The sequence below is a fragment of the Citrus sinensis genome, chromosome 9 (genome assembly GCF_022201045.2).
Source record: "Citrus sinensis cultivar Valencia sweet orange chromosome 9, DVS_A1.0, whole genome shotgun sequence".
In the NCBI taxonomy this organism is placed as follows: Eukaryota; Viridiplantae; Streptophyta; class Magnoliopsida; order Sapindales; family Rutaceae; genus Citrus; species Citrus sinensis.
In genome coordinates, this window is record NC_068564.1 from 4,286,448 (window position 1) to 4,298,590 (window position 12,143).

The window sequence follows — 12,143 nt, forward strand, 5'->3', positions numbered from 1 at the left end:
TTCAAGCTGTTGGAGTCGTTGATCGTCAACCATAACCGACTTTGATACGACGCTGTCACGTTCTGAGTTGATGGCACGTCCTCGCCCCCTCGCCCTCGAGCTATGTTGCTAAGACTATTTATTTAGTAGAAGGAAAAGAATTTGGAAAGCAGAAAATAAAGACAAGTTTTTGGAAGTGTTTTCATCTGGTGATTTCATTGCTCAAGAACAAAGAAATTTATAGCTTACAGACTCAACAACTTCGAGAATAAATAGCAATAACTACAAGAAAATAGCAACTGAAAGACTAAAAAAAATATCTAGCTAAAGAATAGGTCACACGTCAACCATTCTCAAACCGACTACTGCTGGTTATTTGGACTGACTCAATAATCTAAAATAATAGAAATTGTTGCACATGACATGCTTCTCCTAATCTCAGAGGTGATGACAACGGAAAGGAAACGCGGACGGCCCTCTAAGCCTTGCAATGCCCCTGCTCGTAAGTCTGCCTACCTCTGTTTCTTGATTTTCCATTCATGCTGCATGAGACTTCTAACAAATTTAGAAAAACAAAAGAAATGCTCAAATTTTACATTATGTATTTAATTGAGAAGGATCTTCATCTAATTCTGATCCCGATTTTCATTTTATTCCTGTCGATACGAAAGGTTGGTGATCCATTTCATAGTGTTATTTTTAAACAAACGCTTACTATTGTAGATTATGCTTCCAAGTATTTTCATAGAAAAAAAAATGACTTTCTACTTCAATTGTTTCTCACAAAAGTGAACGTCCTTCCGATTGACAAAAAAAATATTCGAGATAGGCTGAGATTAATTACTGGGATAATAAAATAAGTTTGAGACAATCATCTGCTTTTGAGCTGGCTTTTAAGTATGACGAGTTATACTTAAAAGCTTCTTGTTATCCTGAGATTCGTGGTTGGTTAGCCAGCTTCTTGTTCGGGTCATATCTTATATATGGAGTATTTTGAATGCTATCCAATTTGTACTAATTGTATCATGATCTTCTGCTTTGTTGAATATTGCAAATCCTAATATGCTGCAGTACTGTGCGAATAAGAGTCCTTGTCCCTCCAAACTTCTTGACATTTAGTTCAGCCAGCTTCCTTATTTGCTTGGTTCATAAGTACCATTGAAGATGAAATAATATTATGATATAAAAATTGGTGACTTCACAAATTGAAATTATAATCACAATAGGTACTTGACTTGTTTACATAATTAATATTAAATGACAGAAGCTTTTGGAGTGTGTTGGTGCAACGCAATCTTAATATTCCATCATTTGTTCCCATACTAACGATGTGATAATGAATATGGAAACATACCAATAAAATTAGATTGGGATATTTTAAAAAAATGTGGGATGCATTTATCACTAGATCAAAGTTAACTAAAGACCATAACATCAAGTACTTGTAAATTAACAAACTGCCATTTTCTGTTAATTCATCCTTGAACAAACTTTAATTTGTTAAAATCCATTATCATCATCTTCTCCAATCCTAAATTCCTAATTGCTACAGTTGATTGGTGCAATGCTAGCAGCTGCATATTGTCTATCCATAACCTCAATTAGTTTATTGACTATAGCACCAGCATAAACATAAGAACCTTCATGTATCTGCAAAATTAGAAACATAAGCAAAATTTTAATACCCAAATCAGAAAACCAAGAAGTCAAATACTGATACAGGAAAAATGAAAAGAACCCACTTTGGAGTTGAGCAGAAAGCTGTAGTAATCGCCGATATGGCCACCGGCAACATGTTGGAGGTCCAACTGCATCTCATCAAAAACCTTGGAAAGAAACAACAAGCAATTATCAATCTTCTTTCGCTGAAGGATCTTGACGGTCACTTCATCATCAACTATACGAACATCGACCTCAATGTCCTTGGACTTTCTCTGAAGCCAAGAGCTTCTTAAAGATGCAGTATTATTTGGGTCAACAAGTGGAGCAGGCTTCATGTCATGATCACAACCCTCAATATTGTGCCTCTCATTGTTGCTCCTAATTTCTCTTGCAAATCGTTTTCGCTCCACAAGTGATTTGAGCTCATTGATCGATCTCTGAAGCTCTTTGATGTACTCACAAGCATCTCCCACCACCGATGCTCTATCACCCTTAATTTGTTGTTTGTACAAATGATGAGGAAATTAATCATATTTTTAATTAACAGATTTACAACTTTTACTGAAGAAATTAAATATATACGTACCTTGTTATTAGGGTTGGGAACCAAATTCCTCAAGACAGCGAACTTATCATTCATCTCTACTCTCCTTTGGCGCTCGGAAATGATGGGCTTTTTTGCCTTGCCGGTTGCTTTAACCCTCTTTGTACCAGTAAAAGCCATGCCGATGTCCCCATTGAACTCATCAAGAACACAATTATTGAAATGGCCACTATTGCCATCTTCGTAATTACTTGATTGGAAAAATTCTCCGAACAAAGGTGGCTGTTGTGAGGGCAAGTTCGAATGAAATATTGGGTCATACAAAGCTGGAGGCGCAATCGACGATGATGGAAGGTGACCCGTCAAGCCATGGCATCCGGGGGACAAGTGAAGGAGATTGAAAAGGTCTGGTGCTTGCTGGCCATTTGCTTGTTGTGAGTCCCAATTCGACTGCTCGTACTGAAGAACTTGATTGGGGTCGTGAATCAAATGAGTGTTAATGGGGTTAAAGTTTTCTCCATTGAATGCTACAGCAGCATCTTCAGTCATGGAGTTGGGATCAAAGAAATCTGCGATCTCCTCATACATTTTTGGACCTTAAATTTGTCCGCTTCAGTTACCAAAAAAATCAAATCAGGAAAAATAAAAATAAAAAAAGCCGGTGAATTAAATGAAAATCATTGCAAAGGGTTTGTTATGAGAAAGAGGAGCCTTTTACTTTGCTTTTTAAAGAATTTGTTTCTCTGCTTTCTTTTCATCTCTTGTCTGGTTACTTTATTTGAGGTCTGGTACAGGACTGTGGTTTTGAGTTTGTTACTGAGATTCCCATGTTGGGCCCCACTCATACTAACCGTATTCTACCTAATACAAGCCGCGTGAATTGCTGTTTTGGCTCTTCATTTGTTAATCTCTTCCGAATTATTAAAGTTGTGTTTTGCTGCTTCATGAAACACTAGAGGTGGCAAAAGTACCCGCCCGGCCCGGACCCGGACCGTACCCGGGCATTGCGAGCCAGGTAATACCCGGCCCGGGTATGAAGCCGGGTCGGTCTTGGGCATCACTTGATAAACCCGGAACCCGGATTTTATTAAAAAAATTATAAAATATATATTATTTTAAATATTATATATTTATTTGACTTATTTATTATACATATATAAAGTTTTAAACACTTAAAGTTTATATTTTCATGTCAAATTTTATTGAAATCAATTTAAAATTTATAAAATTACCAAAAAATAAAAAATATATACACATAAAATATTAAAAAAATATAAAATTCGGGTACCCGGATTAAAACCCGGCCCGGACCCGGACCCGGACCGGTTGCATCCGGGCAGGGTCCGGTCATGGCAATACCCGGACCCGGACCCGGACCGGTTGCATCCGGGCAGGGTCCGGTCATGGCAATACCCGGACCCGGCCCGGGGTTTTGCCATCTCTATGAAACACCACTGCACATTTCACCTCTCATGGATTATTTAATTTTATGGGTGAGTCTCACCGTGGCAACACTTATACCAGGAACAACATACCTTTTTATTTTTATTTTTTTATAGGTACAGATTTTTGTGGGTTTTTTTTTTTTATGTCGGTCCAGCTAAATTGTTGATTACAAATGCAACAAAAAATGAAGGAAAAATGACACCTATACCCTTAAGGTTTGGGGAAATGATTACAAAAACCCACAAATTTTAAAAAAGGGACATCAAAACCTCTTTTTGTCCGTAATACTCTTTGACTATAGTAATTAAAAAATTGACTTAAAAAGCTTTTAATTGACACAAATTTAATATAAATAATATAATCTATTTAGTAGACTAATAATATTAAATTATTTTTACATTTAAAATAATATTAAAAAATTTAAATTATTATATTTATTTTAATAATATATTTGTAATAACATAAAGATTTTAAATAAATCATTGGGTTAAATAGCTTTTACAATTAAAAAAATCTTCCTATTAATAATATTAAAATTAACTTTTACATAATATTCAAAATAATTTTAATTTTAATTTATTTATTTTAATATTATGTTTCTATCTATTATTAAAAATTATTTTAATATAATAAAATAGGTCTAATAGACTGAAAAATATTAAAATATTTTTAAATATTAAAATTATTTTGAAATGTATATATTATTGTATTTATTTTAATGCCATATTTCTATTTATTATAAAATTTTAGGGTTATTGTTTTGGGGATTTATAGAATTAAAGAGCATTATGGTTAAAACGAAAGTTTAATATCTCTTATTGAAAACTTGGGAGCTTTTCTAATCATTTTCCTAAATTTTAAGGGGGTGTAGGTGTCCTTTTTGTGAAAATGAAAGATACTTGGAAAGGAGTGATATCATGTGCACCTGCAAATGTAGCTCAATTGCATGGCCGTCAATGGGCTCATTGCCCATAGCCCATCCATGCACTCAAAGTTCCAACAAAACTAGAAAGGGCATAATTGTCCCTTATAATTTGGGATATAATAGATATCCATAAGGTATTATGTGAGGGGTAAAAATTCAATTTTTAATTGCAAATATACTTTGGGAAAACACTATGACTAGGGGAAAAATAAATCTAAACATGATTGATGAATTGAGCATTCCCCATTCAAATAAAAACACAAGGAAAAGTGATAAAGAATAAAGAAAAATCAAATCCGGAAAAAGAAAATTCATAGGAAAAGTACGAAAAAAATTTGAAACAAAGAGGGCATTAAATATGAGCTATATATATTTAATACCGCATACAACATATATCCCAAACCTGCTTAAATTTCAAATCAAAGGAATGCATATCTTTATAGCTGGGGCCTAAGATCACATGTCAATAAAAACAGTTCCTAACTCAAAAATGATTGGGAAACATTAGTTAATTGCAGATTCGAGAATGATGAATATCAATGGTGTAAAAGAGAAAAAGAACTTTACGAATGGTTTTAAAGAAGGATAATTTTGACATTTGAAAGAATTTGTAGAGCATAATTTATTTTTTGAAATTTTTTGAATGAATAAGTGGGGTAAAAGAGTGCTCAGAATAAATTTTAGAATACAAGTAATCTTACCTTTTCAATAATTACATCAACACAATTTAAATACTAGAGGGTTTAAGTTACAGATCTCTTAAATAATATCCTATCATAACGCTGCAATTATCATGAATTGATGAAATCCGATAATAATCCAGGGTTTTGTTGTTCAACAAAAGAACTCTTTTAATTCAATTGTCCATTGTTATATATATATATATATATATAACTATTTTCTTACATTTTATGTCACGCTAGTAAGAAAGTAAAATTTCATAAAAGTTCAAATTTAATACTAAAAATTTATGTTTCACACTATAAAAAGGGTAATTAAATTAGACTAAAAAAATTTATATATTAATTGTGGTGTGGATGCTTATCTACCCCCTATATTTTGATTTAAATGTCCGTTTAGTTCTTATATGTTAAAAAATATCTCAAGACAACATGCAGTTAATTTTATTACCTTCTTGCCCTTCTTTTTCTTTTCCTTTACAATAATACCCTTCGAACAATATTCTTGACATTAATTAGTTAATTTATAAATAAGTTCATTCGCAAATTAATAAGTTAACCAATAAATACCAGCACTAAAGAAGTATTATTATTTTGTACCCTTGCAACAATCTTGCTAATAATTATTAATAAATGAATTAAAATCAACTTACTTAAAGCAATATTTAGTATCCTAGCAACAATGTTACTATTAATTGTTTTAAAAAATTAATCCACCAACTTAATCTTAAAAGTAAAATATAATAACATAAAAATTTACACTATTTTTTATTTTGCTTGTAAGACTAATTTGTTAAATTGATTTTTTTTTCTTTTCATTAATTTCTCTAAGAATATTGGTGCAAGAGTACTATTGTAAAAGGAAAAAAAATAAGGATAATAATGTAACATTATAACATTAGGGGTGTCTTAAGACATTATTTAAAATATAAGAATTAAATTGTCTGTTAAATCAAAGTATAAGAACCAAGTGACCATTTACCCTATTATTTGTGCAAAGTGAAAAAAAAAAAAATTTATTCAATAGCTCCCTTTGATATATGGTCCGATGAGCCCATGGAATTGTAAAAGCAATGCAAGAAGAGCTCATATATATCACCAATTCACCATGATGCTCCAAAACGATAAAAAAAACTTATTGAAGTCTATAATGGGCCTGAATATCATAGTCAAAATAAGCTATAGACTTTATCAATTGAATAGGTTTTGCTATGAGACTGAACAGAAACTCAAGCCCAACTGATACACAAAATTTAACTAATGAATGAATGTTGTCTCAACCTTATATATTTAATTCAAAGCGAAAGGCTTTGTCACATAAATAATTTCACCATGCAAGATACCACAAAATACAAGACATTAGATTAGTTTTATAAGCATTACATGTTCTTGAGGACACGTTTTTAAGCCGTATGATTTAAAAAAATTAGTTTTTAATACTATTAAACATAACGGTTTTGTAGTTCATTAAAAAAATAAGTCTATTAAACCCCATAGTTTAATAGCATGTCCACATAAAAAAAAAAAAAGAGTATCCGCACTTGAGAATAATTATATATATACTCGTAAAAGAGATTATAAGTGAAAAATGTAATACTTTTTAACCTTTTTTAATTAATTTCTAAGTTGGAAAAAATGATTCAATCACCCTCAATACTCATCAGCGACAACTTTTTTTTTTCTTTTTTGTTGCTAATTTGCCCAAAAATCTTGGTCAGAATTGTCACTCATTTTATTTGTGTGATTATAGTTTCATTTGTTTAATTCTATTGCAATTATTTTCAAGCTGCGATGATAACTAAAGCCTAATGTGTTGATTTTTTTTTTTTTTTTATACATAGGGACTAATGTGATGAATGGAGGCCGGAGGTGAACCGAAAATATGGAGACCCAAAGGTAGAGAGTGTGCATAATCAGCAAGAGTATCAACAGCAAAATTCGTCTAACGATAAATATGCTTAATTTCCACATGCCACTCTCGTTTTAAGAGGTCCTGAATAGGTAGGACAAGCTGAGAACAGTCATTGACGGGACTAGAAGAGCTAGCAACGAATTGAGTTACACATAAACTATCCACTTCTAACAATATCCACCGAATTCCAATCTCCCAAGCAATCAGCAAGCCTTGATAAAGACCCCAAAGTTCAAGATTCGTAATCGAACAACAACCAATATTTAGGCCAAATCCCCGAATCCACTTGCCGCTATAATCCCGAATGATACCTCCAGCACTTGAAAGGCCAAACCTTTTGCTCGAACCATCCGAATTGAGTTTACACCAAGGCCATATAGGAGGCGACCAGTGAAGCCATGCTTCTTTCTTTTTGGCTGCCGTACCTAGCAAAGAATCATTAGCACGTTGATTTTCCTCAGCCCACGTCATTATGTCCTGAGTCACAAACTTACTATCAACATAAACATGATCAAACCGAAATTTATTTCTCCAATACCACAACCTCCAAATGGTGAATTCAAAAATACAATTCCAATCTAAATTCCATCTGTATTGCTCCTTACTCTGAACATTATAAATTATCCACTTCTTCAGAGGCTTGGAATAAAAATCCGCTTGGAGGCTCCTTGGAACGAAATGATTCCAAACTCGTTTTGCCATGGGGCAGTCTCTAAGCACATGTAGAGTGCTCTCCAAATCCAATCCACATCGATCACAATAACCATTAGAAACAAGGTGCCTTCTCATAAGCTCGCGTTTTATCTTGAGTCTATCATGCAGCACAGTCCAAATGAAAACACGAATAGCTTGTGGCCCCTTCCATCGCCAAGCAAGAATTTAAGCCAGCTCAAATCCTTATCCTCATTCCTAGATCCCGCAAGATAGTGATAAGCAGATCGAACAGTGAAGTTACTCGTATTGGAAACCGACCAAAAGATCTGATCCTATCCTCTCTCAGGTCTTGGCTGTTGAATGGAAGCAATTTTAAGAAGAATATGATTCGGCAATAGAGAACTGATCGTCTCCCATTTCCATTGGCTATTCATATGCACAAAGTCAGCAACCCTACCATGCAGGATGTCTTCATGAACTGGGGCAATACCGCAATAGCATAATCAATAAGAGGACGCGCTTTTGTGGCCCAACAATCCCACCAAAACCTTGCCTTTTCACCATTATCGATAGACCAGCCAGCACCCATAATAGTTTTGTTCAAAAGTTTGCTAACGGAACGCCAAAGAGAAGAGCAATTTGTGTTTGGCAAATCAGCCTGTAACTTCAAGTTAATAATCCCATACTTTGTATGCAAAACTTTAATCCAAAGGCTCTCAGTCGAAGAAATAAGGCCCCAGTAAATCTTCATAAGCAAAGCTTGATTCATAATTTCAAGATTTTTGAAGCCCAAGCCCCCGCTAATTTTTTGCTTACAAATTGTGTTCCATCCAACTTGGCTAAGCTTTCGCCCAGTTGTAGTACCGTTCCATATAAACTGTCGACACGCTTGATCAGCCTTGTTCTTAACTCTAGATGGAAGGCATGTCGTCTGCATGGCATAAATGGGAATTGCTTGGAGGATAGATTGTGCAAGAGTTATACGGCCAGCTAGAGAGAGGTGAGATGTATTCCAAGTTGACATCCTTTTCTCCACCTTATCTACAATTTCTTGGTAAGTAGTCGTGGTCACCCGTGAATGAAGCAAGGGCATACCAAGATATCGACCAAGATTATTGAAAGAAACTTAGTTCTATATTGTTTGGTAGGCTAGAAAATGAAAGAAAATAAAAGAAAAGCTTTGCAAAGAAAACTGTTAGATCTTTGTATTATTTCAAGCTCGCTATTTAATGACTACAAATTGATATTTATATTGAGCTACAATCTCTTAACACACACACGAGATTGTTGCAACTCATAACCATTTGCTGTATAACTAACTTGACACATCAGCTCAACCAGCTAACTAACTTTGACAGGTCAGCTTAATGATTTGATATGATACAACCAGCTACATAGCAACATCATGCTCTGTTCCAGCTACACTGCTCCAGCTGTACAGCAACATCATGCTCTGCTCCAGCTTCATTCATCTGATTCACGAACATCCCCCCTCAAGCTGAAATGTTTAGGATGAACATTCAGCTTGCTGCGGAAGTAACTAAACTGTTTGAAGGAGAGAGCTTTAGTCAACACATCTGCTGTTTGATCTTGACTAGGCACATAGCAGACTGCAACTTCTTTAGCAGTAACTTTATCTCGGATGAAATGGATATCCAATTCAACATGCTTAGTTTTAGCATGATAGACTGGATTATAAGCTAAAGCAATAGCTCCTTGATTATCACACCACATCATAGGAGTAGAGCTCAAGTTGATGCTAAGTTCACCAAGTAAAGACTTAATCCAGGTAACCTCTGAAGCAGCATGAGCAAGAGATCTGTACTCAGCCTCTGTGCTGGATCTAGAAACAACAGCTTGCTTCTTGGATGACCAAGAAACAAGATTAGGACCTAGATAAACAGCAAAGCCAGCTACTGACTTCCTATCATCATGATCACAAGCCCAATCAGAGTCTGAAAAATAATGGATTTGCAGAGCTCCTTGGTTGTAGAATTGTAGCCCAAGATGGATAGTGAAATATAAGTGTGCAACCCAAGAGGGGGGGTGAATTGGAAATTTAAAAATTATCCTAGCAAATCCACACAACAAGTAATCTAATGCCTTAATCAATTCGAAGACAATAAATTCAATGAAAGCACAATAATAAATGAGCAAGGGAAGAGAAAGCAAACTCAAGGATTTTTACGTGGTTCGGCAATCCCCGCCTACGTCCACGCCTCCAAGCACACCGGGCTTGAGGATTTCACTATCCAAGCCTTTCCAAGGCTTCAAACGATTACAATTGACTTCAAGGTGTCAATGAACCTTTACAACAAGAGATTATATCTCCAATCTCTTCACCCCAAGTGTCTCTCACACTTGTACTCTCACAATTTGATGAGAAATGATAAATACAACAATGAATCTCTCTTTAAGAGTGGATATACAAATTATAGCTCAATGATGATTCAACAAATGATGATTTACGAAATGGAAGCTCAATATATGTTGTGTGCACTTGTTTATGCTTGCTTGAGTTACCAAAAATGAATTGGTTTTGAGTTTATATAGTTTGAACTCAAAAACTAGCCGTTACTAGCCGTTATGCACATTTTTTGTCGTAACCGGCTTGCCGTTTATGGACATCCGGTTAGCCGCTTTCGTTCTGGTGCTTACTGCCCCGAATCCGGATTTCCGATTTTTAGAATCCGGTAAGCCGTTTTCGTTCTGGATGCTTACTGCCCCGAATTCGGCCTGCCGTTTATCAGTATCCGGTAAGCCGCTTGCTACAGTAACTGCTACAGTGAAACATTTCCTGAAATTTATAGTTTGACCCCAAAGCTTTATAAAAACTGTATTATGGCCCAAAATGTTATGAAACTTTACAAATAGGTCCAATTTCAGAATTTCTAAATAATGCTTTGTTTATCCCAAAACTTTCTGAAATTATGATATTACCAAAGATGCTATGACACTTTTCAAATAAGTCCTTTACCAAAATTTCAAGCAATACTTGTTTATTTCAAAGTTTTCAAAATTCTTTCAATTAAACCATAAACTTTGAAAAACAACCAATTTCATAAAATCATTTTTCCATTAAATATGAAACATTTATAATGTAAAAATAATGATTTATTCAAAATATATTTTTCAATAATTTGAACTTAAAAGATTTATAATGTAAAAATAATGATTTATTCAAAATATATTTTTCAATAATTTGAGCTTAAAAGATTAATCATTCTTAATCTTGTTTGTTATCATCAAAATCAATATTATGGAAACATATATGTTAACAGATAGTACCTTTTAAGTACCTCAATAACCTTTTGCATGCATCCCAATGTTGAGTTCTAGGATCGGAAAGGAACTGACTTAACTTGTTGACAGAAAAAGCAATGTCAGGTCTGGTAAGAGTAACATACTGAAGAGCTCCTATAACACTCCTGTATTGAGAGACATTGTCAATTGGCTCCCCTAAGTCTTTGGTGAGATAATAACCTGTAGACATGGGAGTTGGCACAGGACTGCAATCAGTCATGCCATGTTTTTCCAAAACATCAGCAATATACTTTGCCTGTGTCAAGGAAACCCTTGTGGAGGAATTGCTGACTTCAATCCCCAAAAAATAGTTAAGTTCCCCCAGATCCTTTAAAGCAAAAGTCTGATGCATATTCTGAATAGCTTGCTGAATCAACAGTTACATGACCATTGTTCCAAGCATAAAAGAGAGAGTTATCAGACCTTGAGTGCTGAAAATGCCACTGGGAGAGCATTGCATCCTTAAATCTATCAAACCAGGCTCTAGGAGCCTGTTTTAAACCATATAAAGCCTTATTCAGTTTGCAAACATGATTAGGTTTAGTGGAATCAACAAAACCTTGAGGCTGAGCCATGTACACATCTTCAATTAAAATGCCATTGAGGAAGGCATTATTAACATCCACTTGCCGAATAACCCAGTGGTTTAATATTGCTAAGCTAAGAATAACTCTGATAGTTGAAGACTTAACCACTGGACTGAAGGTTTCTGTGTAGTCAACCCCATGTGTCTGATGAAACCCATTAGCAACAAGTCTGGCTTTGTACCTTGAAACCGAGCCATCTGAGTTATACTTAATTCGAAACACCCACTTGTTACCAACTATCTTCACTGGAGTAGCAGGTAAAACCAAATCCCAGGTGTGATTAGCTTTAAGTGCTAGATACTCTTCTTGCATAGCCTTATACCACATAGGATCAGAGAGTGCTTTGGAAACAGAAGTTGGTTCTGATTGCTGGGCTAACAAGGCTGACAAATAAACTTTTGGTTTGAAAATACCTGCTTTTGATCTGGTTAACATTGGATGACCAGATAGT

The 12,143-nt window shown here is 34.7% G+C and overlaps 1 protein-coding gene across 1 annotated transcript; it reads right to left on the reverse strand.

The window, feature by feature from the left end:
• Positions 1-1,424: 1,424 nt before the first annotated feature.
• Positions 1,425-2,916, reverse strand: LOC112495615 (transcription factor bHLH91-like). The gene is made up of 3 exons (XM_025092249.2): positions 2,228-2,916; positions 1,722-2,132; positions 1,425-1,629 (listed from the first exon to the last, which is right to left on the reverse strand). The coding sequence occupies exons 1-3, from the start codon at positions 2,771-2,773 to the stop codon at positions 1,519-1,521; spliced, it is 1,068 nt and encodes a 355-aa protein (XP_024948017.2). The 5' UTR covers positions 2,774-2,916; the 3' UTR covers positions 1,425-1,518.
• Between the last annotated feature and the right edge of the window lie 9,227 nt (positions 2,917-12,143).